Raw genomic sequence first — 26,987 nt, forward strand, 5'->3', positions numbered from 1 at the left:
TCTCTCTCTCCCAAAAAAACAAAAACAAAAACAAAAACAAAAACAAAAAAAAAACAAACAAAAACCCTACTCCAGAAGACATCACACATTTTCACTGCAGGAGAGAGAAATACATCTGGAATTGACTACAGAATCTTCTCCCTGATGGTCAGTTTTCATAGTACTAGAATGTGCTGGGTGAGAGACATCAGTGGTCATATCCAACACTGGCCCCTTGCCAGGAAAGATATGCCCACTGGTATAGTAATAATAATGTCATGAGTTAACCAACCACCTTCTGATTGGATTTGAGGCTGGGGTGGTCAAGGGACCTAGGAGAAACCTACCACTGCTGCTTCCTTGAATGGAAGTCATCAAACTGCTTTCTAAATATTTATGTTAACACCCATAGAGCTATGCTGCTCCTAACCTGGCTCAGAGAAGCTTCCTTTTACAGTGGGCAGTGGTTAATGTAGAAGCTCATCAAGTGGTCACCAGGGCTACCAGCACCAGCACCAGCACCAGGAAGAAAGAACTTAAGAGCTGGAGACTAGTGAGGAGTGCTATGAAATGCTGCCTTCCAGGAAGGATCACAGCACTCATGAGCTCACAGTGAGTGTGGTTAACTTCATAGGACAGGGAAAGGGTTCTTGAGGCACCGCCCCTGCTGAGGCGCTATTGGCAGCTGATGGCTGCTAGAGAAAGAAGAGCCGATTTTGCTCAGGGGTGTGGTTACCCAGCATATACAAATATCAATTCCCCTCAAATTAACATACAGGGTTAACACAATTCCTATTAAATGTGAACATTTTTACGAATGTACAAATCTTTATGCTAAATTATACGGGGGCTGGTGAGATGATGGCGTTCCAGGCCAGTGAGGGCTACACAGTTATACCCTGTTCAAAAAACAACTAGATAAATAAATAAATCTGTGTGGTAGGTTTCGTGACTGCTTGTCATACTATTCTTTCACTTCTTCTGTAGTTTTTGTAATAAAAATTAGGGGCTATAAAGAAGAAGCTACATAGAGTAACAAGGTTTAGAAGCAACAGTGTAGAAATGGTGAAATACTTTTAAATATTAAGCAAACTCTTCCCCCAAGGACCAATGCCTACCTGGCCCTGCACGCTTTCCTCTTTAACCGAGGACTGACCCTGAAGACTAGGAAGACTTTGCAAGCTGGACCTTTGGCCCATTTTCTGTGAAGGCCAGTATGCTGACTGACTGCTAAGGTTACCAAGAGATCTTTGGTTTACAAACTTATAGCCAGCCACCGACAAAAAGCATGACCGGATCATGTGACCAAGAAACAAAAGAGTTCCCTTGGCAACTGCTGTTGAAAGCCAAGACAATAATGAAAATAGGAGACTTTTTCCCTACTTGTACCCTGTCCAGTCCAGATATAGTGGGAGCACACAAATGTGGAAAGAGTCTTTTTCCTTAAGTAGAGCATTATCCTCATTAGTATTTTCTTTTCAAATGGGTAAAACTAAATTCAGGTTTTTTTCCCTTTTAACATTTTCTTGCTTCAAAAATTTAATCTTTAACCAGAATATAATCTGTTTGTCATTGAACCATGAAGCATTACAGTGACGACTTCTCCTCCTCCTCGTCCTCCTCCTCATCTTCCTCCTCCTCCTCCTCCTTCTTCTAGTTTTTCAAGATAGAGTTTCTCTGTGTAGCCCTGGCTGTCCTGGAACTTGCTCTGTGGACTAGGCTGGCCTCGAACTCACAGAAGCCTCTGTTTCCCAAAGACATGTGCTACCACTGCCCAACCTTTTTTTTTTTTTTTTTTTTTTTTTTTTCCTGTTTGTTTGGGACAGGGTTTCTGTGTGTTCTGGCTGTCCTGAGACTCTAGGTATGGACATACATGAATGTGTACTGAATAATTCAACTTTTCTGTACTTCTGAAAATCTGCATATTACAATGCTGGAAGGAATCCCAGTGGGAATAATAAAAGCTGCCCTGTTTGCATTAATCAGCCTTGAGGTCTTAACTAGAAGGAGCTCACTGTAGACTGTGGCAGGCTCACCAGACCTGGAGTCTGCAGTAAAGCAGGCATCATTTAACTTCCCAAGTTAAGAAACTTGAAAGGAACTGGAGAGATGGCTCAGAGGTTAAGAGCACTGACTGTTTTTCCAGAGGTCCTGAGTTCAATTCCCAGCACCCACATGGTGGCTCACAAACATCTATAATGAGATCTGCTGCCCTCTTCTGGTGTGCAGGCAGAACAATAAACAAATAAATCTTTGAGGCTGGAGAGATGGCTTAGTGGGTAAGAGCACTGGCAGCTCTTCCAGAGGACCCAGGTTCAATTCCCAGCAACCACATGGCAGCTCACAACTGTTTGAGGGAGTCTGACACCCTCACATAGACATACATGCAGACAAAACACTAATGCACATAAAATAAATAAAATATACTTTAAAAAAATGAAACTTAAAAGAAAGAAAGAAAGAAACTTGAAGGAAAGGCAGAGGCAGGGCCAATGATGCCCTGCACTGGAATGACAAGGAAGACAATGCCAACGTTGTTACTGTTATTATCCAAACGTGACATGGCTAACCAAACGTGACATGGTTGACCAGTAACCATGAAATGACTCAAACTGACACACACATGGTATGCCTAAAGAACATGCTTCCGACATGTAACTATGTGGTCAGTTTAATTTTTCCCCAGCACCTCCACTGTAGTGGTCTGAATTAGAATGACCCTCACGGGCTCATTTATTAGAACGCTGGAGTATCACTGGGAGTGGCCTTGGGTCTCAAATGCTCAACCCAGGCCCAGTGTCTCTGCTTGTCCTTCTGTCTGCAGATCTGTGTGTAGAACTCTAAGCCCCTTCAGTACCACGTCTGTCTGCACGCTGCCATAGACTAAACCTCTGCACTGTAAGTCAGTGGATCAAGATGCAGAACTCTGGCCAGGCGTAGTGGCGCACACTTTTAATCCCAGCACTCAGGAGGCAGAGGCAGGCGGATCTCTGTGAGTTCGAGGCCAGCCTGGTCTACAAAGTGAGTCCAGGACAGTCAAGGCTACACAGAAAAACCCTGTCTTGAAAAACAAAAAAACAAATCAAAAGATGGCGAGCTCTTAGCTCCTTCTCCAGCACCATGTCTGCCTGTGCACTGCCATGCTTCCTACCTTGATGACAATGGACTGAACCTCTGAAACTGTCGGCCAGCCCCAATGAAATGTCCTTTCTAAGAGTTGCAGTGGTCATGGTGTCCTTTCACAGCAGTGGGCATTGACTAAGACACCCACCTTCTCAGAAGCACAACAGTCCAGTGCAGTGCACAGTTATCTCACTGTGGTATAAGCAAAGAGCTGCCAATCCACACCCGTCTCCCCTTTCTCTAGTAACCTCCCCATTTTACTTAGGTTAGCAACAGGCCAGAGCCTTCTGCTTCTAGAGCTATCTGACCAATGATACAAACTCACAAGTTGTGGAAGTTTCTGGGAAAGCTTGGGTAAGGGAACTGGCAACTAGAGGACTAGCCTCCTCCCTGCCTCCTTTGCCCTGAAAGACATGATGGCCAGGGATCCTGTAGCCATTTTGTGACCAGGAAGCTATTGTAAAGATAGAAGCCACTTGCTAATGTCACCAAATAAAAGTATAGAAGTGGCCTGGCTCCTTAGGCCTCTCCTCCTCTGGAGGACATCTTTTGCAACAGAGAATAAATGTTAACACATTTTTGCTAAGATTCTTTTACTAGCTGCTGAATGTAGTTCCTGATAGACCACCTAATGTAAAATGGTTTAAAACTCATGCTCAGTTAAAATTTATGTCTATACAAATTTCATGAAATTTTATTAATAAGATGCTAAATTTAAGAACTCCAGAAAAATGAGTCATCACAAACAGGAAATGCTATCCAGAAGGCTGCTCACTGTGTTCTGAGATTTTCCATGCTATTCCTTCTCTTTGGCTGACCATCAGCACTGCTCTCATTTCCTGCTTTTTATAAAATCAGCTCCACAGGAATTCATACAACAAGCATCCCTGACTGTTACAAGCATGTCAACTTCAAATATAATGTGGAATCTTAGATTAGATCATAGAGTAAGAGAAAGCTCATTTGGAGAAATAATGTCTGGACTCCAATTAAGCAAGTTTCCTAATTAAACTAAAGCTTTATACCAACAATGATGCCTTCATTGCAATAAATGCATGTTGGTTCTTTACTATAAATCATGTAAGTCTAAAATTACCTTGAAAATGAAGTTTTTAAAAGCATGCTAAGGGCCCAATGAGACGGCTCAGTGAGCTAAGGTCCTTGCCACCAAGTCTGACAACCTGAGTTAGCTCCCCAGGCCCCACAGAGTGGAAGGAGAGAACCCACTTCCCTCGGGTTGTCCTTTGTGTGTCCTCTACACACAGAGTAGATGAACTTAATTAAAATATTTAATATGTTAAGTAAAACCAGGCATGGTGGCACATACCTTCAATCCCAACACCCAGGAGGCAGAAGTAAGCCTGATCTACAAAGCAAGTTCCAGGCTAGCCAAGGCTACACAGCCCTGCCTCAAAAATAAATAAACCAAATCAGCTGCGCTTGCTTCAAACTAGTGCTTGAAATCAGAGGAACCAATTTTAAGTACCCAAACTATAATGCCTACTTCTTATTTTTAATTTTTTCTGTTTATATATTCATTTCGTTGGGAGTTATATGTTGCATGTATTGGCGTGTATGATTTGTGCACATGTGGGTGTGAAACAGGCTTCCTTTGTCTATAATGTGTGTATGGTTGTGTATGTGTGGGTGTGGAACTGGCTTTCTTTGCCTATTGTGTGTATGGTGTGTACATGTGTGGGCGTGGAACTGGCTTCCTTTGCCCATCATGTGTGTATGGTGTGTGCATGTGTGGGTGTGGAACTGGCTTCCTTTGTCCATCATGTGGGTTCTAGGAATTGAACTCGGGTCCTCAGGCTTGGTAGCAGGTACCTTTACCTACTGACCTCTCTCTTCAGACCCTTTAAAAATAAATTTCTGGACAAAACCAATAGTTTAAGCTGTGTAACATCTGTCACATTCACTCCCCCTTTGGATAAGAGCACCAAAGCCAGTAAACACTGCATGTTACTGTGCACTTGGGATGTCACAGGACTAAAGACCCACAGTACACTGTCACCCCAGACATAAGCACAAAGACAAACAGCAAGGCCACTACCTCTGGCAGAAATGAAGTTACAAGTATTAACAAGCAAATCTTTCTGCCTCTACTAGAATGACATGAAGCCCTATTAGGCAGCATCCAAGCAACTGTTTGGGGATTTGTTTTTGTTGTTGTTACTTGTTTATCTGACATAGTCCACTTTGACCTTGAATTGGACCCCTCTGCAGAAAAAATATTTTAAAGTCGGACAGTATATTTCAGCAAGATTTCCACTAAGTCTTTAGTATTAGTTCATATAAGATAGGTTATACTTCAGTTAAAGAAAAATGCAAGGGCTCAGCAGGCAAAGGTGTTTGCTGCTAAGCCTGTCAACCAGAGTTCAATCCCAGAAATCTACATGGTAGGAGAGAACCTACTCCAGACAAGTTGTTCTCTAACACACACACGCGCGCGCGCACACACACGCGCACACACACGCACACACACACGCGCACACACACACACGCGCACACACACGCACACACACACGCACACACACACGCACGCGCACACGCACACACACACACACGCGCGCACACACACACGCGGACACACGCACACACACGCGCGCGCGCACACACACGCGCGCGCACACACGCACACACACACACACATGCGCGCGCACACACACACACAAATTTTTAAAAATTTTTTGAGACAAAGCCTCACTATGCAGCACTAGCTGGTCTCAAAGATGCTATGTAGACCAGGCTAGCCCCAAACTCACAGAAATTTGCCTCCCTCTGCCTCCCAAATGCTGGGATTAAAGGAATGTACCACTATCCAAGACCAGAAATTTTGTATTCAGGCTAGAGTCTGGCTTAGCAGTTAAAAACACTTGATGCTCTTGAGAGGACCTGGGTTTCTCAGCACCCACACGGTGGTTCACAACCATCCGTAACTTCAGTTCCAGGAGATCTGATGCCTTCTTTTGATCTCTGTAGGTACCAAGCGTGCACACGGTGCATGGACATATGTACAGGCAAAACATTCACATGTAAAATAACATGAAAACTCTAATAAAAACTAAAATAATTTTTTTTTTATTTCAAAATCCCAGTGACATTTCTTTCTCACGCTCACTCTGGGTTCCAGAGTGATGGAAAGAAGGACCAGAAGGACCATTTGGAGCCACAGCAGCCACCATAACAGAAGGAAAGAGAGTAACAAATTATACTGTTGAAGCAAAAGAATTACAGTGCTATTTGTTGCACATTTCATTAACCTAGAGCAACTCACAAGCCAACCTGCAAGGGGAAAGCAACTCTAATTTTACATTCCTGGGGGACAGAAACCAAAGGTATCTATGGGCAGCACAGTGAGGATCAGAGCCGTAGAAAGGAGCCTCTAACTCTGAGCACTAACACTTTCACTTCTGACCTCTACCCTCCACCCGGAACAGACTCCAGTCTAGAAAAGAACCGTGCACTTGCAAGTACTGTCTACAGTCTCCAGGAATGTGACTTCACTAGTTAAGCCTGCCTCTTTCATCACTTAGGAGTGAGAGAGCAGCAAAGAGACCAGCTGTAGACTGGAAAGAGCTGAACCCAATAAGAACCTTCAAAATGTCAAAAGTGTGTGGGGGTGGGGAGGGGAAGGAGGACCAACCAAGTTCAAAGCCAGCCCAAGCTACAGCTTAAGACCTATTTCAAAAGCACTAGGGAAAAATAGGAAGGGAAGACTTGAATAGGTAAGAAAAACATGTTCAACTATAGGGAGGTAGAGAAATGACGTGACCCTTCACCAAAGTTTCTTTACCCAAGGCTTGCTGTTGAACTAGGTACTGCCAAAGTCAAGTTTTAGCCAGAGCACTTTATGCAAAATATAGAGTTAAAGTATGACTAATAAAGTCTGCCAATCGACTTTTTTTCCCCCTCTTTTTTTTTTTTTTTTTTTTTTTTTTTTTTTTTTTTTTTTTTTTTTGGTTTTTCGAGACAGGGTCTCTCTGTGTAGCCTTGGCCATCCTGGACTCACTTTGTAGACCAGGCTGGCCTCGAACTCACAGCGATTCGCCTGCCTCTGCCTCCCGAGTGCTGGGATTAAAGGCGTGCGCCACCACGCCCGGCTTTCCCCCTCTTTTTGAGACAGGGTTTCTCTGTGTAGCCCTGGCTGTCCTGGAATTCACTTCGTAGACCAGGCTGGCCTCTAGCCGGGTGTGGTGGTGTACACCTTTAATCCTAGCTCTCTGGAGGCAGAGGCAGACGGATCGCTGTGAGTTTGAGGCCAGCCTGGTCTACAAAGTGAGTCCAGGACAGCCAAGATAACATAGAGAAACCTTGTCTTGATAAACAAACAAAACAAAACAAAACAAAAAAAAAAACAAGACTAGGCTGGCCTTAAATTCAGAGATCTGCCTACCTCTGCCTACCTCCTGGGTGCTGGGATAAAGGCATGAGCCACCACTGCCTATCACATTAAAATGTATGTATGTATTTATGTGTGTGTGTGTGTGTGTGTGTGTGTGTGTGCGCGCGCGCGCTGCACGTGTGCCAGTGCCTGCAGAAGCCAGAGAAGGGCACTGGATTCCCTCCAAAGATTGTGTGTGTGTGTGTGCGCACGCGTGCGCGTGTGTATATATATCTTCTTAACATAGAAAATAAAGAGCTCCCAGCAGGGGCAGGCAGATCTCTAAGTTAAAGGCCAGGCTGGACTACATAGTGAGTTCTAGGCCATTCAAGACTACTTAGTGAGAACCTGTCTCAAAAAACAAAAACAACAACAACAAAAAAAAAAACCCAAGAAGGAAAAAGGAAGAGAAAGTAAAGAGCCAGAGAGATTGTTCAGTGGGTCAAAGTGCTTAATGTGCAGGCATGATGCCCTCAGTTTAACCCCCAGGCTCACTGTGGAAGGAGAGAACCAGCTCCTGAAGGTTACCCTCTGACCCCCACACATATGCCATGAGACCAACACGCCTGCACCTCTCCCCCACCACGCATGCATGTACACAAACCCACTAGTAATAATAAAAAAGTTAAAAAGAAAACAAGTAATCCAGGTGTGGTACATACTCTTGCAATCCCAGCACTCTGGAGACAGAGGCAGAGAGATCACCACAAGTTCAAGGCTAGCTCAGTGAACACAGCAAGTTCCAGGCTAGCCAGGGCTACATGGTGAGATCCTGTCTCAGACCAAAAAAAAAAAAAGAGAGAGAGAGAGAGAGAGAGAAATAAAAAGGAAGCAGGTAGGTAGCATTTATTCTGGAGATGGAGATGGATTTTTTTTTTTAATGATAAAGATGTTTCTCTAAAATATTCAAATCGAGGGTCAGCAAAATAGCTCAGTGGGTAAAGGAGTTTGCCACCAAGACTATGACACTAGTGAATCCCTGAGACCTGCATGATGGAAGGCAAAAACCAACTCCTAAAAGCAGTCCTCTGTCCCATGTGCTCTGTGACACACACACTTACACAGACACATGCACATGCCTCTGGTTAAGTAAATAAAAATGTGAGGCTGGAGAGATGGCCCAGCAGTTAAGAGCACGTGATGGCTGCTCTTGTAGAGGACCTGAGTGAGGTCAGGTCCCAGCACCCAAGTCAGGTAACTTACAACTGCCTGGAACTCCAGTTCCAGAGAATCAAACACCCTCTCCTGGACTCCTTGGGCACTGGCACTCACCTGCACATTTCTACCTGCACATTTCCACATACCAACTTAAAAATAAATCTAAACCAAAATATTTTAAAATGCAATTTTTTTTTTAAATTCAAATAAAGATTCCTGAGTTTGTGATGGGGATATAGTTATGGGGTAGATCACTTTGCTACCTGATTTTTCAAGGCCCTGGGTCCCATGGCCAGCACCGCATCTAACAAACATGGCACTTGAACACACGTGTGCGTGCACACACACATGTGGGGACGGGGACACGGACACGACAGACACACACACACACACACACACACACACACACACACACACACGCAGACAGGTACACACCCCTGCGGAGAGACAAGATTTATTGGATGGCTACTCCAAGTTCCAAAGCATCCTGTTCAATTTTTGTACAAAGTTCAAATACTTTCAAACATAGATGCTCTCCTGCAGAAGCACCGAGAGAGAATGGAGACTGTTTCCACAAGCAGCTACCCACTACAAACTGCAAAGCCCAGAAGGAATTCCTGTCAGGGGCAGAGAAATGCACACAGTGTCAAAGTGGAAGCGAACCAGGACTCCTACGTGCAGGTTTCACTGCTCTCTAATGCTTCTTTCTTCTTTCAAGTCTTAGTCATTTATTAAACACATTGCCAGAGTATGCGAAAGAATCCTGGGAAATGAAAAAGAAGAATTAGTTTTGGGGCTTGCAGAATGGCTCAGTGGGTAAAGGCACTTAGTTGCCAAGAAGCCTGAGTCCAATTCTGATGACCCACATAGGAGAAAGGAGAGAAAAGACTCCAGGCAAGTTGTCCTCTGCCCTTAATATGCTCACTATGGCGAGAACACAAGAAAGACAGACACATACATACACCAACCAAATACATGTAATTTAAAAATAGAAAAGAAGCCAGGCAAGGTGGCTCATGTCTTTAATCTCAGCATGGAGAAGCATGTGGATCTCAGAGTTCAAGACCAGTCATCAGGCCTACATAGTGAGATTCTGTCTTTTTAAAAAGTAGTTTTTGTCAGGCACCACCGCACGCATTTAATCCCAGCACTCGGGAGGCAGAGGCAGGCGGATCGTTGTGAGTTCGAGGCCAGCCTGGTCTACAAAAGTGAGTCCAGGACAGCCAAGTCTACACAGAGAGACCCTGTCTCCAAAAACAAACAAACAAACAAAAAAAGTAGTTTTTATTCTTTGTAGATCTGATCCAATTAAAACTAAAACTAACAACACCCCCTAAATAAAAACAACAAAACTCTACCAGAAAAAAAAAGAAAAGAAAAGAAAAGAAAACTAGATGTGATATAGCACTTGTCTAGGAAATGCAATGTCCTGGGATTGCAATGTCCCTCAACCCTGGAGGGACACACACACACAGAGAGAGAGAGAGACAGAGACACAGACAGACATAGACACACAGACACGTGGGGGGAGAACTGGGGGGGGGACAGAGAGAACAAACAGTAAAATATCTAAGCAAGAACACAGAAAAAAGTTGGTCAGGCAATGTGGTACAAGCCTTTTAACCCCAGCAGCCTTTGGGAGGCAGAGGCAGGTGGATCTCTCTAGGTTCAGGGCTAGCCTGGTCTTCATTGAGACCCTGTCTCACTTTTAAAAAACAAAACAAAAAGGACAGACTACAGGAAAAGCCATTCTAACATATTTAGTTGACAAGCCCCTTTCAAGGGAACAGTAACCTATTTGCTTTGCCAAATAGCTTCAAGTAAGCAAACAAAAAACCCTCTTCTGGTTTAATGACATGTTAGCAGTACCCAAACCTCTATAACTCCTCCCTTCCCTTTCTTATAGGTCCCTACTACAATACTTCCATCACTCCAACCTCCACATTTCGCTGGCAGCCCCATCCCAGCTCGGTCACAAACAACGGCCAGACTATCAAGGTCATCCCCAAAGACAGAGAGCAGAAATCGGAAACAGATCTGTACCGAAAAGGCCAGGGCGGCCCTCCCTAATATCAACTCCCCTCCCCGTATATCCGACACTCCTGGACTCTATCAGGCACCTTGGTGTCAACTGCTTTTTGGGGTTCTGGGCCTCCTTTCTCTATCCACCCAGTCTCTTTTTTCCTCTTGCTCCCCCAGTGACCTTCACGTCCCCGCAACGGGCGCTCCCCAGGGTGCAGGGTGCGTCGGATGCAGTGGCCAGGGACTGGAGAGGGAAGCTGCACGTACAAACAGGGGGCTGTGAACTCGACAACCGAGCTGAGGTCTGGGGCAAAGGCTCTGGACACCTAGGAGAGCAGGGGTTCACGCGGCAGAGTTTCTGGGGGCGCTAGTCGCGTCAAGACAAGGCCTCTAGCCGTGGGAAAACAGTCCTTGGGGTGGGGATGTCACAATGGGGTCTTCCCCAGAAACCGCGGCGGGTTGTCGAGCTACAGCCACAGCACGGTCCACCATCCCCGGGCAAACGTTCTTCAGGGAGCCGTTTGAAACAATCCTCTGCAAGGAAGCCATATCAGACCACGCCCTGCCGCCCGAGGCGTAGCGGCTCCAAGACGCATCCCGGGCCACCCTCGGCGGTCTCAACGCGGCATACCTGACGGAGGCTGCCCCACGGCCAGAGGTGCCAGCGAGGCGCGCGCGGGACAGCCCCGGCTGCTGTGGGGCGAACGAGTCCATGGAAGCTGGCGGCGGAGGACCTGGGGGCGCCGGAGGGTCGCTGGGGCCGGCACCGCAGCGGGCCAGCGGCAGGGCGGAGCGTGGGCGCGCCGAGGGGCGGGGCCGGCGCGCGCGGGCACGTGGGGGCGGGGCGGGAGCGCGCGCAGCGGGGGCGTCAGAGGGCTTGGGGGTCCAGCGCTTGAGGGTGCTGCTGCGGGGCCAAACCGACTAGCGGCGCGGGCTGTTAGGCGCAGGTGCCCGGACACCGCACCTCCAGGTGCTAAGCTCTCGCAGCGTCCCGGGGTTTCTGGGGGAGCGGGTGGGAGGGGGGCACAGCCACGCTCGGGGACGCGCCCGGGGCGGGGCCTCGCTTCAGCTCCGCCCCTCCTCGCTCGGCCTGGCTAGGTAGGCTTCTTTTAGGTCTGTACCTGGCATTTATAGCCCAGGGTCTCCCGACCATTTGCCTGGCGGCAGTTGCCTAGTTCTCCTCAAGTGCACACCGACCCTTGAAACATTCGGCCCCTGGAGCGATGCAGCTCGTTCAGGGTACATCGTTCAGAGGGCATCAGAGGGTATCCCAGGAGACCCCTCCCTTTGAGGTTCGGATTCTGGTTAGTATTGTTTCCAGCTGTGGGTTAGCGAGCCTGAAAATCTCACAGAGCCTAGTCCCTTCCTGCATAAAGTGAAGGACTGCCCACGTCCTTTATATGCAGGGCCTATGTAATGATTACATCCAACACCTTGTCAAGATGTCCTGCGCGTCCTAAATTCATCTTTTCATAGTAAATTATAACAACCCAGGATTGTTTTTCCTGCCACAATGATCAGCGTTTGAATCATTTATAAACAGTGTAGGCTGAAAAGATCCTCCTTCTGCTCATAAAGATTTTAACAATCCCCAGAGTGTCTCCTGCAGGTTTAACGGAAAGAAGATCAAAAGGGGAGGAAATAAAGTACTTATTTTTATATTTAAGAAAGGAAAATGAATTTTCGCCTCCAAACCCAAATCGTGAATGTGTGTAACCATTGTTTAGAGGTAACCTACACAGTCTCTGAAAATCAGCCAATCAGAGACAGCCTCTCTTCAGGGGCTTCCAAATCAACCATTTACTAACAGCTTCTGAAAGCCAGCTAATCATTGACAGTAGCCCAATCAGCAGCTCAGCGACAGGGCTTGGAATGAAAGAGCGGTTCTTGGCTGCTTTGTTCCGCAGACCACAGCAGGGACTCTATATAGTGCTAAACGGTCAATTTCTTGAAACACCACGAGCCTCCACAGACCCAAACGTTACATACATCTCCGGCTTTATTAAGAGTGCTTTGAGAATACAGCCTTCCTTTGCAAGCAAATGTGATATTCATCTTTTTCCTCCCTTTGCTACCTTTTATGTAGCCTAGGCTGGCCTTGCTTCATTAGATTAGAGGTTTGCATCATCATACCCAGATGGAAGGCTTCTACAATGTGTAGCATAGACCAAAACTGTGTGCCTTTGGGTGTTTGGCTAGTGCCGCGGTATGCACATATCACATCCTGATTATTCACTTATCAGTTAATGAATAACTGAATAACACATGTTTTTTTCTGCATGTTCTGTGCCTTAGTTTAATCTCTATATGAATAAATGTCAAGTTTTTGTGTAGACATGTTTTGAATTCTCTCCCCCCCCCCCTTAGGTGCAGTGAACTTTATTGATGGTATTCAAGAGAGTGGGGCTCCCTGGACCCCTCTCGTTATTCTGGGGGTCTAGGATGGGAACTGCGAGGGAAGATGCTCAGTGTCAAGGGCTGAGCTGGAACAGGGGCTCCTCAGCAGCAGAGGGCCTCTCTCTTGCTCTCATGTCCTTGCTGGGGTGGGTGGTCCAGGGCTTCTTACTCCTTGAAGGCCATGTAAGCCATGAGGTCCACCCCTCTGTTGCTGTAGCCATACCCATTGTCATACCAGGAAGTGAGTTTTACAAAGTTATCATTGAGAGCAATGCCAGCCCCAGCATCAAAGGTGGAAGAGTGGGAGTCACTGTTAAAGTCACAAGAGACAACCTGATCCTCAGTGTAGCCCAGGATGTCCTTTAGTGGGCCTTTGGATGCCTGCTTCACCACCCTTTTGATGCCATCATCTTTGGCGGGTTTCTCCAGTCGGCATGTCAGATCCATGACGGACATGTTGGCGGTAGGAACATGGAAGACCATGCCTGTGAGCTTCCTGTTCAGCTCTGAGATGACCTTGCCCACAGCCTCGGCAGCACCAGTGGATGCAGGGATAATGTTCTGGGCAGCCCCATGGCCATCACACCACAGCTTTCCAGAGGGGCCATCCACAGTCTTCTGGGTAGCAGTGATGGCATGGACTGTGGTCGTGAGTCCTTCCACCATGCCGATGTTGTCATGGATGACCTTGGCCAGGGGGGCTAAGCAGTTGGTGGTACAGGAAACACTGCTGACAATTTTGAGTGCGTTGTCATAATCTTCGTGGTTCACACCCATCACAAACATGGGGGCATTGGCAGAAGGGGCGGAGATGATGACCCTTTGGCCCCACCCTTCAAGTGGGCCCCGGCCTTCTCTGTGGTGGTGAAGACACCAGTAGACTCCACACCATACTCAGCACTGGCATAACCCATTGGATGTTAGCAGGATCTTGCTCCTGGAGGATAGTGATGGGCTTCCTGTTGATGGCAAGCTTCCTGTTCTCAGCTTTGACCATGCTATTGAACTTGCCATGGGTAGACTCATACTGGACCATGTAGTGGAGGTCATTGAAGGACGGGGTCATTGATGGCAACATTCTCCACTTTGCCAAATGCCTGATATGGCCCAATCTGTTTACTCCAACCATCACCATTATGTCAAGGGACAAGGCTGGCACTGCATGAGAAGATGCAGCTGTCTCTGGAAAAAGGAGGACCAGGGAGCTTGAATTCCCTTTTATATGTAGTGTACTCCTGGCAACAGACTGCTTGATCATACAGAGACTCTATGTTTAATAATTTGAGGCAGTTCTAAACGGTTTTCCAAAAAAGCTGTACCACTTATATTCACATTGCTAAGGAATGAGGGTTTCAATTGTTCCACATGTTCCCAAACATTTAATATCTATTTATTGGACTGTTGTCTTACTGGATATGAGGTAGTAGTTTGTTATAGTCATCTTTTCATGTGCTGTTGGAGAGAAATAGATAGTGTGAACAAGAATTCCTGGAAAGAAGTTGTGTCTGCAAGACTCATTGAAAACTGTGGTGATGTGTTGAGGTTGGGATGTTGCAAGTTCAAAGACTCATTACCTTATCTTGGGATAGCTTTAGCCTGTAGAACAGCCATTCCTTACCCACCTTTGTGTCAACTCATATTTTGTGACTAATGGATAAAAACATTTGAAATCAAAAGAAAAAAATTTTTACAAAGCACATTTGGAATCTATTAACTTAGCAGGCTACTAGCTTCCACTAACCCAAAAGCTAAGAATGTCACCAAGTGTGATGGTGCACACCTTTAACTCTACAGAGACAGACAGATCTCTATGAGCTCAAGACCAGCCTAGTCTACAGAGTGAGTTCCAGGCCAGCCAGGGCTATGTAGAGAAAACCTGTCTCAAAACAAAAACAAACAAAAAAAGCTAAGACTGTCATCAGATAGCCTCCTAAGCCTACAGCCGGGCTTCTCTCATCCTGCTGTAATGGCCTTCTTTGATGCACCCACCAAATATATTTCAAATTTACCTCGATTTTTAAAAACTTTTTTGTTCTGTAAAACTATAAAAAAATTTTTTTTTTAACTTTGAAAAGTTCATGAAACTGCTTTTATGTTAAAGCATAGAATTTTGGCATAACCTAAATCTGTACCGTGGTCACTCAAAATGGCTCCAGAATAAACAGTGGGCCTCCAAGTTACCATGCAAACTGATCTGTGTCATCATGAGATGGATATTTTCTGACCCACCGAGGCATAAAATAGAGCACACACAGTAGCATTCTGTTATCAAGTAGAGGTGGTATATATGTGATTGGGCCCAAGCGGGGCCTGAAGGCACAGCAAATTTTATGAAGAAGTTGCCCAAATGCCTATGGTTTCTACCCCTATTACAAGGGCCTCCGATTCCAAACATGCACCTATGGCCTCAGGGAATGTGCCCACAGGCCAGAAGAGGGCACCTGGTCTCATTATAGATGGTTGTGAACCACCATGTGGTTGCTGGGAATTGAACTCAGGACCTCTAGAAAACTAGACAGTGCTCTTAACCTCTAAGCCATCTCTCCAGCCCCTATTTTTTTTTTTTAAATTGAGACAACATTTCTCTGTGTAGCCCTAACTGTCTTAGAACTCTGTAGACCAGGCTGGCCTCGAATTCAGAGATCCACTTGCCTCTGCCTGCTGAGTGCTGGGGTTAAAGGCTTGCACCACCACACCCAAATGATTGTGTTCCATGTAAATGCTCGTAGAAAGGTGACTTCAGCTGAGCAGGAGTTCAATAATCAAGTTGAGAGGATGACCATTTCTTCGGACAGTCACATCTTTCTCCAGCTACTCCTGTCGTTGCCCAACCCCGCCCCCCAAACTCCAAAAAGCAGGCCAACTATCCAGAAATCAGCTCAACCTGGACTATTAGAGGATTTCCAGCAGCTAAAAGCCAGCATGCCTTGGGAACATGTGAAACCAGTTTCCATCTGCCAAAGGAGTCATTTTCCTTCCTTCTGGCAGAAGGGACATGTGGCTGCATTGACACATACTTGTAATTGCATATCAAAGCACATGCTGGCCTCCAGGCTCCCTCAGCATCACAAGTCCACGGCATACATCCCAAAGCCCACACAGTAGCATCCTATCCCTTCTCACCTCCCCAGGCTTCCCTCCTCCTAGATACCCATTTGGTGTATAATGGCAAGCTTTCCTTCCTGCCCCTGCTATTCTATGCTTTCTCTGTTCACCATTCCCTGCTGCTCTTCCCTCTCTCATAGCCCATGTCCAGTCTATTGGCCATATTGTCTATGTATTTCTCTCCCTAGACTCACCCAGATGTCTCTGGCTGTTCTCTCATCTCTACAATAAAAACCTTAGCGATGGCATGGAGTGGTCATATCAGCAATTTCTTTACTGTGTCCCTTGAATACTAAAACTTAGTAGGGGTACAAATGGACCTCTTCCAAAGTGTCTGGCCTCTCCTAACTGAATCAAAGTGTTGATTTGACTGTGCTAAGGCATGGACCATTTGTGTCTGCTGGCCTCTGCCAACAACCATATTGGACTCCAAATTTTAGAGTCTGCCTCTCCTTATCTACTCTGAAAAGTGCCTCCTTGGAGCTGCCTGCTCAGTCTTTGTCTCTGTTAGCTCCCAGAGCCTACTACTGAATCAGAAGTCATACCTTCCTCTCCCTACTCATGATCAAAATGGCTATCGTGGGAGAGATGGAGGCCATGCACGAGCTCAAGAACATGTACTTCCTCACACCAAGGCTGATCTGGCTAGAGCTGCTGCTGAGTGTCAAATCTGCCAGCAGCAAAGATTAACACCCAGCCTCTGATACGGAACGGAACCTGAGTGACCAGCCAGTGACATACTTGCCAGGTGGACTTTGGGCCACTTCCTTTATGGAAAGGTCAATATTTTTTCCTTACTGGAATAGGTACTTATTCTAGTTATGAATTACATTTCTGCTGGAACACCATCCATGTACCTAAAGAATGCCTTATCCACAGCCACGGTATTCCACACAGCATTGCTCTGCCCCTGGAACTCACTTCACAGCTAAAGAGGTGGGAGAGTGGCCCATGCTCATGGAATCCACTCGTCTTTCCATGTTCCCCACCATCTTGAAATGGCTGGCTTGATAGAATGGTGGAATGGCCTTTTGAAGACACAACTACAATGCCAATTAGGTGGCAGTATCCAGAAGTGAAGGGACAGACAGGGACCTCCAGGAGACAGTATATGCTTTGAATCAATATCTAACATCGGGCATGGTCTCTCTTATAGACACTTCACAGGTCCAGGAATCAAGGGATGGAAGTCGGAATGGTTCCACTCATTAGCACCCCTAGTAGCCCACTAGGGAGATGTTTGCTCCCTGTTCCCTCAATCTTACATTCTACTGGTCTAGAAGGTCTGGTTCCTGAGGAATGAGTGTTCCTGCTTGGAGACAAAGCAAACATTCTATTGACCTGGAAGCTTAGACATGCCCTCCTGGACACTCTGGGTTTCTGAGACCCTTAAGCCAAAAAGCTAAGAAAGGAATAATAGTGTTAGGAGGGCTGATTGATCCAGGCTACCAGGGGGAAACTGAGTCATTTCTTCACACTGGAGGTAAAGAAGATTTTGACTTAAATCCTTTAGAGCGTATCTTGGTGTTAACATGTCTTGTGGTTAATGTCAATGAGAAACAACAACTCAATCCAGGCCTGATGACAAAGGGCCAAGACACTCCAGTGATTAAGCTATGCGTCACTCTTTTAGGTAAAGACCTGGAACCTGCTGAGGTGCTTGCTGAGACTGGAGGAAATATAAAATAAGTAATAGAGAAAGGTGGCTATAAATATCAGCTAAGGTCACATGACCAGTTGCAGAAACAAGGATTGTAATTGGCACCAGTGTTTCTGTAACATTTCATGAAGAATATTTTTGTGCACCTATATACATATATTAAGCAGATATTTGTGTTTTTCTTTCCTCTATTATCATGTAATATAATAGAGGAAATTATCTCAGTTGAGATAATACTGGAGATTGTTTATAAATCTATATTATCATTTATATTATTATATTTGGAAGACTAAGCATTTCTCAAGGTACTTTGTCACCTATTTGAAAATACATAATATGTTTATGGTTATATGTAGAATAGTTGTAGCATGTTATGTGGAATCACAAACATTATTGTTTTCATTTGAAAATTAAACCTGGCATAGAGATGTTATTGTGTTCTAGCTGACAATGGGTAAACCTCTGATGGCTAATCTTCACTGTCAACTTGACTACATCTAGAATCTACTAAAACCCAATCCGATGGACACTCGGGAGGGGTTTTTCTTAATCAGATTATATGAAGCAGGAAGAACTACCTAAATCTGGCCCATGCCCCTGGTGGCTACTCTCATAAAGGGGCATGGAAGAAGGAAACTGCTCTTCTGCCTACCATATAGTCCATATTTCCAATTTTTTAATTGACAGGTGATACATCCATAAAATACACACAATATTCTCTCTTTAATTCCCCTCCCCCACCCTTTTTCATAGTTTGTTTTTTTGGTTGCTGGCCCTCAGCCTGCTCACCCACAGTCTGCTCTCTCTCATCTGCTCTCTCTCAGTCAGCTTGCCCTCAGTCTGTTCGCCCTCAGTCTGCTCGGCCTTACTCCTTCTGGCAAGTTCTACTATCCCATTGCTGTGGATGAAGCTAACCCCAAATCTCCATGATTCCAGTGTAGACCGAAGACAGCAGCCCTCCAGGGATCCCCTGGACTTCAGCTATGGCTTAGAATGACTGAGACATCCAGCCTTCTGAACTGAACAACCACCACATTCTCAGCCTCTCTGTCATGAGGCAGCCATCCAAATCACAGCCTGTAGTCCAGGTTAATAAATGCCTTAAAGGTAGGTAGGGGTGTGTGTGTGTGTGTGTGTGTGTGTGTGTGTGTGTGTGTGTTCCAAAGGAAACTCCAATTCCACCTCTGGAGCCCTGCTCACACCATGGATACTGCTGAGTGGAGGACTCCACTCTGCCTCTATTCATTCTCTCAGTTCTGTTTTTTAGAGAAATATGACTAAAACACCTGGGTTTCATTAATTTCTAATGGTTCTATGTTGTGGTGAATTTTCTTCCCAGCCCTAAGCTCCCAGAATAAAGACTTATGAGACTAAAACTATATTTACAAATACCTAGGCCATATAGCTAGGCTCTTCTCTTTCTAGCTCATAACTTAAAATAACCCATTTATTCTAATATACATTCTGCCATGTGTCTGGTTATCTGTGCCATGCATTTGACCTCCTCACGTCTTCCAGGAAGAATCACCCACTCCTGGCTCTATCTCAGAATTCTTTCTGCCTACCAGGTGTCTCACTTTCTACTTACCACTTCTTATAGTCCATATTTTCAATTTTTTAATTGACAGGTGATACATTCATAAAATACACAAGATATTCTCTCTTCATTTCCCCTCCCCCACCCTTTTTTGTTGTTGTTTTTTGGGTTTGGGGTTTTTTGGGGGATTTTTTTGTTTGTTTGGCTGGTTGGTTGGTTTTGTTTTTTTGAGAAAGGGTTTCTCTGTGTAGCCTTGGCTGTCCTGGACTCACTTTGTAGACCAGGTTGGCCTCGAACTCACAGCAATATGCCTGCCTCTGTCTCCCAAGTGCTGGGATTAAAGGCATGCGCCACGATGCCTGGATTATAATTCTCCCTTTTAGTCCAATAAAAGGCTCTTTTTCTCACAATAATAAACTGTATACAATAATAACAATAATGGAACAATTATGAAAACTATAAGGTATGATATGCATTCACAATGTCCAGTCCATACGCACCTGGCAACTTTGGAGAACCTACTATCCATTCTGTCTCGATGAGTTCAGAGTTCTGTACCTAAGTCATTTCCTATCCTTACTTGTATTACCAATCTAAAAACATTTTCTTGGGCCTAATACATCTTCTTAAATCCTAATCAACTTATGCTTAATTGTAAGACTATAGCTATCTAGTCTTTAACCCCATCAGAGACTTGAGAAGGAATAAATATTTCCTTAGTATGCAGAAAGTTCAGGCGAGTAGTTTTCAATACTATAGAGTTAACAGATAGCTGGCTGCCTAGCCAGTCCCCCAAATTTCTCTATAACATTGGAGCATCAATCTTCAGCCTTATGTCATAGTATATCTGACAGACATATTTGTGAAGCAGGAATTATGAAGGGTTTCTTAGCCTATCTTGGCAGAGCTTGGCAGTCGATTTGCCTGAGTCCAACTTTTGCCCATTTTGGACAGCACTCTGTCTGCCGAGAAAGCAAGGAAAGTTTTTGCCCAGTGGCTAGCTTGCCACAATCGAAGCAAACTCCATATGGAGATTCTTCGATGCTCATCGTCTTCTTTCAAGTTGAATGGGGAGGCTGCCAAGATCTGACATGTTTCAATTGCCATAGAAACCTTAAAATAATAAATCATCTTTAAATGCCATTTTCTATAGGTCTTGGAGATTAGGACATCTTTGAAATAAACAGGCTGATTTACTATAATCCAATGTCTCTCAGCAGCTATTGTGTTTTGTTCATTAGCATTTAAGAAATTTAAATTCAATAAAGCATTATGTAATCTATCTCTGGGGGTCTTTGATACTCTTTTTTGTTTGTTAAGCATCTCCTTTAAAGTATGATTGGATATCTCTATGACTGTTTGTCCTGTAGGATTGTAAATTATATTTGTAACAGGTCTCATGCCATACTGTGCAAAAGACCTTTTATTTTACCAGAGACACTTGCTGGAGCATTTTCAGTCTCAATTTGTACAGGTATTTCCATAATTGTCACAATTTCTAATACAATCTGAGAATCATCCTTTTCAGAATTAAAGGCAGAGGACCATTGGAATTCTGAGTGTGCATAAATAGTATGGCACATCAACATGTGTACATATCTTAATTCTCTAAATTTCACAAAATGAAACACATGATTTACTGTATGACATTGCTGTAGGGTAGTGTCAATACGTGCAAATGGATTTTTTTTTTTTTTTTTTTTTTTTGGTTTTTCGAGACAGGGTTTCTCTGTGTAGCCTTGGCCATCCTGGACTCACTTTGTAGACCAGGCTGGCCTCGAACTCACAGCAATCCGCCTGCCTCTGCCTCCCGAGTGCTGGGATTAAAGGCGTGCGCCACCACGCCCGGCTTGCAAATGGATTTTTAACTCAATATAATTGTATCTCTATGAGTTGCTATTCTAACTTCTTGAACCTTTGTAGGTTTTCTCTCATCCGGAACCACCCCTTTTGGTGTTATTTTAATTTCCAGATTGGATTTTTCTGAAGGTTTCCTATTTTAATTTAAAGACTCCACCAACTTCTGTTCTATGTCTAATCTAGTATCTACTTCCTGAGTCTCCTTTTTCTCCAAGTCTGTTTTAGTTTGATCTTTCTTAAAAAGGATATATAGAACTGTGCTTATTACTGAACATATAATCAGCCATGAAGCAGAATGTAGATTAGAATAAATGGGTTATTTTAAGTTATGAGCTAGTCAGAGAAGAGCCTAGCTATACAGCCTAGGTATTTGTAAATATATTTTGAGTCTTATGAGTCATTATTCTGGGAGCTTGGGGCTGGGAGGAAAAAACCACCACAACAGTTCTTTTTTTATTATTATGCTTATTAGTTTTTGTTCTTTGAGACAGTCTGGCTTCCAACTTGTAGGAATGCTTTTGTTTCAGTCTCCTAAATGATAGGATTACTGGTGTGAGCCACCATGCCCAGATTTATAATGGCTCTTATTAAAATATATGTGTACTTAGTCAAGTGTATTTTAATAGCAAACTTACATGAACATGCTACATATATCTAACATTAAAAACATATGCTTGGGGCTGGAAGAGATGGCTCAGTGGCTTAGAACACTTCTTACACTTCCAGAAGACCTGGGTTGAATTCCCAGAACACATAAGGCAGCTCAAAAACTCTTTGTAGAAGCTGGGCATGATGGCACACTCTGTGAGTTCGAGGACAACCTGGTCTACAAAGAGAGTCCAGGGCATCCAGGATATACAGAGAAACTTTGTCTCGAACAAACACACAACCTTTGTAGCTCCGGTTCCAGGGGATCCAATGCCCTTTTTTGGCCTCCACACTGCACACATGTGGTTGAACATACTGGCGAACCACCGTGCACACAAAATGCAATTTAAGAAATACATTTATGAGGATAGGGCGATAGTTCAGTGGTTAAGAGCACTCACTATGACTTCGTGGGACTGACCATATGTGACCTCTACACATACATAGTAGCTGTGTAGTTTGGTCTTCATGTTGGACTCCTAACAGTGGGAGCAGGGCTGCCTCTGACTCTGCCTTCTGTCTCGGGGACCCTTACCCTCTACTGGGCTGCCTCGTCCAGCCTTAGCAGAAGTTGTGCCTCGTATTACTGTGACTTGATATGCCAAGTCTGGTTGATATCCCAGGGAGGCCTCCCCTTCTCTGAAGAGAAATGGAGGAGGGGTGGGTTGGGTGGGGGAATGTGGGAGAGGAAGAGCTGCAGGGAGCGGAAGGAGGGGAAAATGCAGTCCAGAGGTAAGGAGAATGAATGAATGAATGAATGAATGAATGGAGCACTGGTTACTTTCCCAGAGGATTGGAGTTCAATCCCCAGCAACCACATGGCAGCTCACCACCTCTGGAAACTCCAGTTCTAGGTAATCCAATGTCCTCTTCTGGTCTCCACTGGCACCAGACATGCAAATGGTGCTCAAACAGCCATGCAACCTAACCCAAACACTCATACTTATAAGATTTAAAGCATTTAAATCCCATTGTTTATTTAAAAATATGAGTCTTCTTGCTAGTGCTCAGCTCTATTTCACCATGATGAGAATAGCTCTGCACATCATCTATGTCTGTCTTTCGACATTAATTAACATAATCAAGACAAGTAAGCCCAGAGGCCCATCTCCCAGATGATTTTAGATTCTGTCAGACTGCCAATTAACACAACCATCAGAGCTCCTTAGCAATCTTAATAACTCCTCTTTTGTAGTCAAATCCATTCAAGAACATGCCTTGGAACTAGAGGCAGTGGCTAAACAGCCTAGACTGGTTTGGGGTTCATGCACAGTGAGGCAAACTGTGTCCCCTGAGTGAACTTTTAGGGAAAATTACCTAAAGTCATGCCTATGCATGATTGGGCATATATAAGATTATAATCAAATGCATCATGAGAAAGGACATGCACAGCAAACAAAGGCTTATGTAACCCCAACCTGTCAACCAAGACAAAAAGACACCCATACCCTAACCCTAGCAACCACTACCTCCTCATCCCACAAAAGGATGCCCTGGGTACTAAGGTTCAGATAGTTCACTGCTTTCTCAGAGCATATATGTCCTGCACTTTTCGGTTTGCTTATGAATAAAATCCTTCTCTACTTTTTTTTTTTTTCTTCACGAGACAGGGTTTCTCTGTGTAGCCTTGGCTGTCCTGGACTAACCATTGAGATATAGCCTCAGGCCCATATTTATGGTTTTGCTTTCTGTAGTTTCAGCTACCGCTAGTCAACTACAGTACAGAAATATTAAATGGAAAAAATTACAGAAATAGGACTAGGGATGTAAATCAGTTGACCTCATGCTTGCCTAGGATGTATGAGCACTGGGTTTGAGCCCTAGCCCTACATAAACCATGCATTGTAATATACACCCACAATTCCAGGACTCAGGAAGATCAGAAGGTCAAGGTCATCCTCAGATATATATATACACACATATATCAAGTTTGAAGCCAGTCTAGGATAAAAGAGACCCTGTCTCAAGGAAACAGAAACAAAAAATAAGACAAACTAAAAAGAAAAAGTAAAAGAAGAGGGGAGAGACAGAAAGGAAGGGAAAGAATAAAAGTCCAGAAATAAGCCAGGCGTGGTGGCGCAAACCTTTAATCCCAGCTCTTGGGAGGCAGAGGCAGGCAGATCGCTGTGAGTTCAAGGCCAGCCTGGTCTACAAGTGAGTTCAGGACAGCCAAGGCCACACAGAGAAACCCTGTCTCAAAAAACAAAAACAAACAAACAAACAAAGTTCAGAAATAGGTCGTTCATGTGGTCTAAATTTCAAGCCATCCTGGGTAGCATTATAAAAATGTTACTTTCTCTCTCTGGAACCCAAATAAACTCTTTCATTAGTCACTTCTGGTCACTGTGTTTTTTCATAGCCACAAAAAAGTAACTAGTTCAGGTGGCTGAATTTGGGTGTCAGCTTGACACACCTAGAAGGAAGAAACTTGGTTTGAAGAATTGCTTCCACCAGTTTGGCCTGTGGACAGGTAGGTCTTTGGGGGAATTTTCTTGGTTGCTAGTTGATGTAGGAGGGCCCAGCCTATGTGGGTGGTACCTTCCTGGGGGCCTGAGTTGTTTTGGAAAGGAAGCTGAGCATCAGCTGGGAAACAAAGCAGTAAGTGCTGTTCCCCCATGGCTTCTGCTTTAAGCTCCTGCCTTGAGTTTCTGCCTTCATATCAGAAGGCAATTGTGGTAAATATGATAACATTACATTACATAATGTATTAAAATATCTATAAATAATTTATCCTAGTAAACAGTTTTTTATAATACAGAGAGGTCAATAAACCACACCCTTGGCTCAAGAGGGCCAACTCCGTGTAACAGGCTCACTTTACTCTCCCAAGCAATGAGATCTCTTCCCAGCCGAGGTCACACCTCCATGTCTTCCCAGCCGAGGTCACACCTCCATGTCTTCCCAGCTGAGATCACACCTCCATGTCTTCCCAGCTGAGGTTGCACCTCTATGTCTTCCCAGCTGAGGTGACTCCTGACCTCTCTTCCAAAGGTACACTGAGGTGTCCTTTCCTACTTCTTTTCCGTTCCATCCTTGGTCCTATCTTCATTTCACTTTCCAGCATGTCCATCTTGAAATCACAAACTCAGGAGACTGCATAGTGCTGAAGATTCTCCATCCCAACCTCTGCTAATAGGGAACTTTACCCAAGAAGTGACCCAAGTAACAGGAAAAAGAAATTGTCCCTTCCTGTCCGTCTGCCTTACTGTAGTACGGTAACTGGTAACTGGTAGTCAGGTAATGCTTAGTCTCTGCAGGAGGGTACATTACGACCCTCAGCTCAACACACATCTCTAATATACATTATTCATTTCCACTCCACTGACTGAACTTGGCCACAAGAACTAGTTTGGCAGTGAACTGTGAGAGGGTATGTTGTAAGAAGAGGTTTTAACAGTGTCTGCGTGAGGCTGGTGAGATAGCTCAGTGGGTAAAAACACTTGCAGAACTAGTCAGACAGCCTGAGTTTGGTCCCCAGAACCCACATAAGGGTGGAGGAGAGAAGCAACTCAACTAAGTTGTTTGACCTCCACATGCACACCACAGTGCGCACACACACACACACACACACACGCACACACACACACACACGCCCACATACACATGCACACACACACACACACACGTAACAACAGCAACAACAATAATAGAGTAATAAAATTAAGGTTAAAAATTTAAAAACACGTGGCTTGTCTTGGCTCTCTCACAACAGGAGCACGTCACAGTCGCTGCTGGTCCTAGAGTGAGGGGACTTGTGAGATGGAGTTGAATACCACCTGTAGCCTGGATTACAATTAGCAGATTCCAGCTAATTGTACAGAAGAGTACAAATCTTAGAATTTGGTCAGATGAGGTAGCACACACCTTTAATTCCAGCACACAGACAGCAGCTCTGTGAGTTGAGGCCAGCCTAGCCTATAGAGCGAAGCCATGTTCCCCCCCAAGACAAAGAAAACTAAGGATTCAATGCTATGGGTAAAAATGTGAAGCTTGTGAGAATACAGCATTTTGAGATATTCTATATTAAGTTATGGTCAGAGAATGGAGGGGAGGGAAAAAGATGAGAAGATCATTTTCACTCACAGCTCAAGTTAAATCAACAGAAAAAGACAGACAGACAGACAGACAGACAGGAAATTGTTTCACATTCCTTTACACTAAAGATCACCCTCAAACCTGACATAGTCTTCCTGCCTCTGCTTCTCAGGACTGCAGGCACTTAGCACCATGTCCAAATAATATATTGTCCTTTCCTGGTGCAGATGGTGTTAGACCTTAGGCATTCTGGCAACAGGTGTATTAACCCACTGACAGACATACAGCATAAAAGCTACTAGGAAGTAGAGGAAACTGGCTTAGCTGCAGGAAGTAGGTCATTTGGGGACATGCCTTTTAATGTAATATTTTGCTGTGGCCCCTTCTCTCCCACTCTTTCTGCTGCCCCACCATCTTGAGATGAGCAGTTTTGCTCCACTGCAGGCTCCCCATGATGATGTTCTGCCTCACCAGAGACCCACAGGTAATGGAGCCAAAGGCACTTACTTTTTCTTTCTTTTTTTTTAATTTTTAATTTTTTTTGTTTTTGTTTTTGTTTTGTTTTGTTTTGGCCTCAAACTCACAGCGATCCACCTGCCTCTGCCTCCCGAGTGCTGGGATTAAAGGTGTGCGCCACCACTCCCAGCTGGGATCATAAAAATTACTTTATTACTTTACTGATTTTGTGTTTGTGTGTAGGCGTGGGCTGGGGCATGCATGTAGTCACAGGCCGGAGGACAGCTTGTGAATCAGTTCTCTCTTTCTAACACATAGGTCCTTGGGATCAAATTCAAGTTGTCAAATTTGGTGGCAAGTGCCTTTACCCACTGAGCCATCTTTTTGGCCCTGGGATCATATTTTGAGAAAATGGCCTCCCAGTATGTTTAAGTAGTTCCAGATAGGAGCTGGAACCACTAGAAGCACATCACAAAGATGTACAAAATGGGGGCTTTAGAGATGGCTCCGAGGTTAAGAGCACTGGCTGTTCTTCCAAAGGTCCTGAGTTCAATTCCCAGCAACCACGTGGTGGCTCACAACCACCTACAATGAGATCTGGTGCCCTCTTCTGGCATGTA

The 26,987-nt window shown here is 44.7% G+C and overlaps 1 protein-coding gene and 1 pseudogene across 1 annotated transcript in view; both read right to left on the reverse strand.

Moving 5' to 3' along the window:
• The window catches only part of Dnaaf9 (dynein axonemal assembly factor 9), a 116,440-nt gene extending 104,980 nt beyond the window's left edge, over positions 1-11,460 (reverse strand). Inside the window, exon 1 of the mRNA XM_051144642.1 lies at positions 11,301-11,460. Within this exon, the coding sequence (XP_051000599.1) occupies positions 11,301-11,383 (83 nt within the window). The 5' untranslated portion in view covers positions 11,384-11,460. The remainder of the gene's footprint in view (positions 1-11,300) is intronic.
• A 1,583-nt stretch (positions 11,461-13,043) lies between these two features.
• Positions 13,044-14,169, reverse strand: LOC127188638 (glyceraldehyde-3-phosphate dehydrogenase-like; annotated as a pseudogene).
• Between the last annotated feature and the right edge of the window lie 12,818 nt (positions 14,170-26,987).

Source organism: Acomys russatus, chromosome 4, assembly GCF_903995435.1.
Source record: "Acomys russatus chromosome 4, mAcoRus1.1, whole genome shotgun sequence".
Classification (NCBI taxonomy): domain Eukaryota; kingdom Metazoa; phylum Chordata; class Mammalia; order Rodentia; family Muridae; genus Acomys; species Acomys russatus.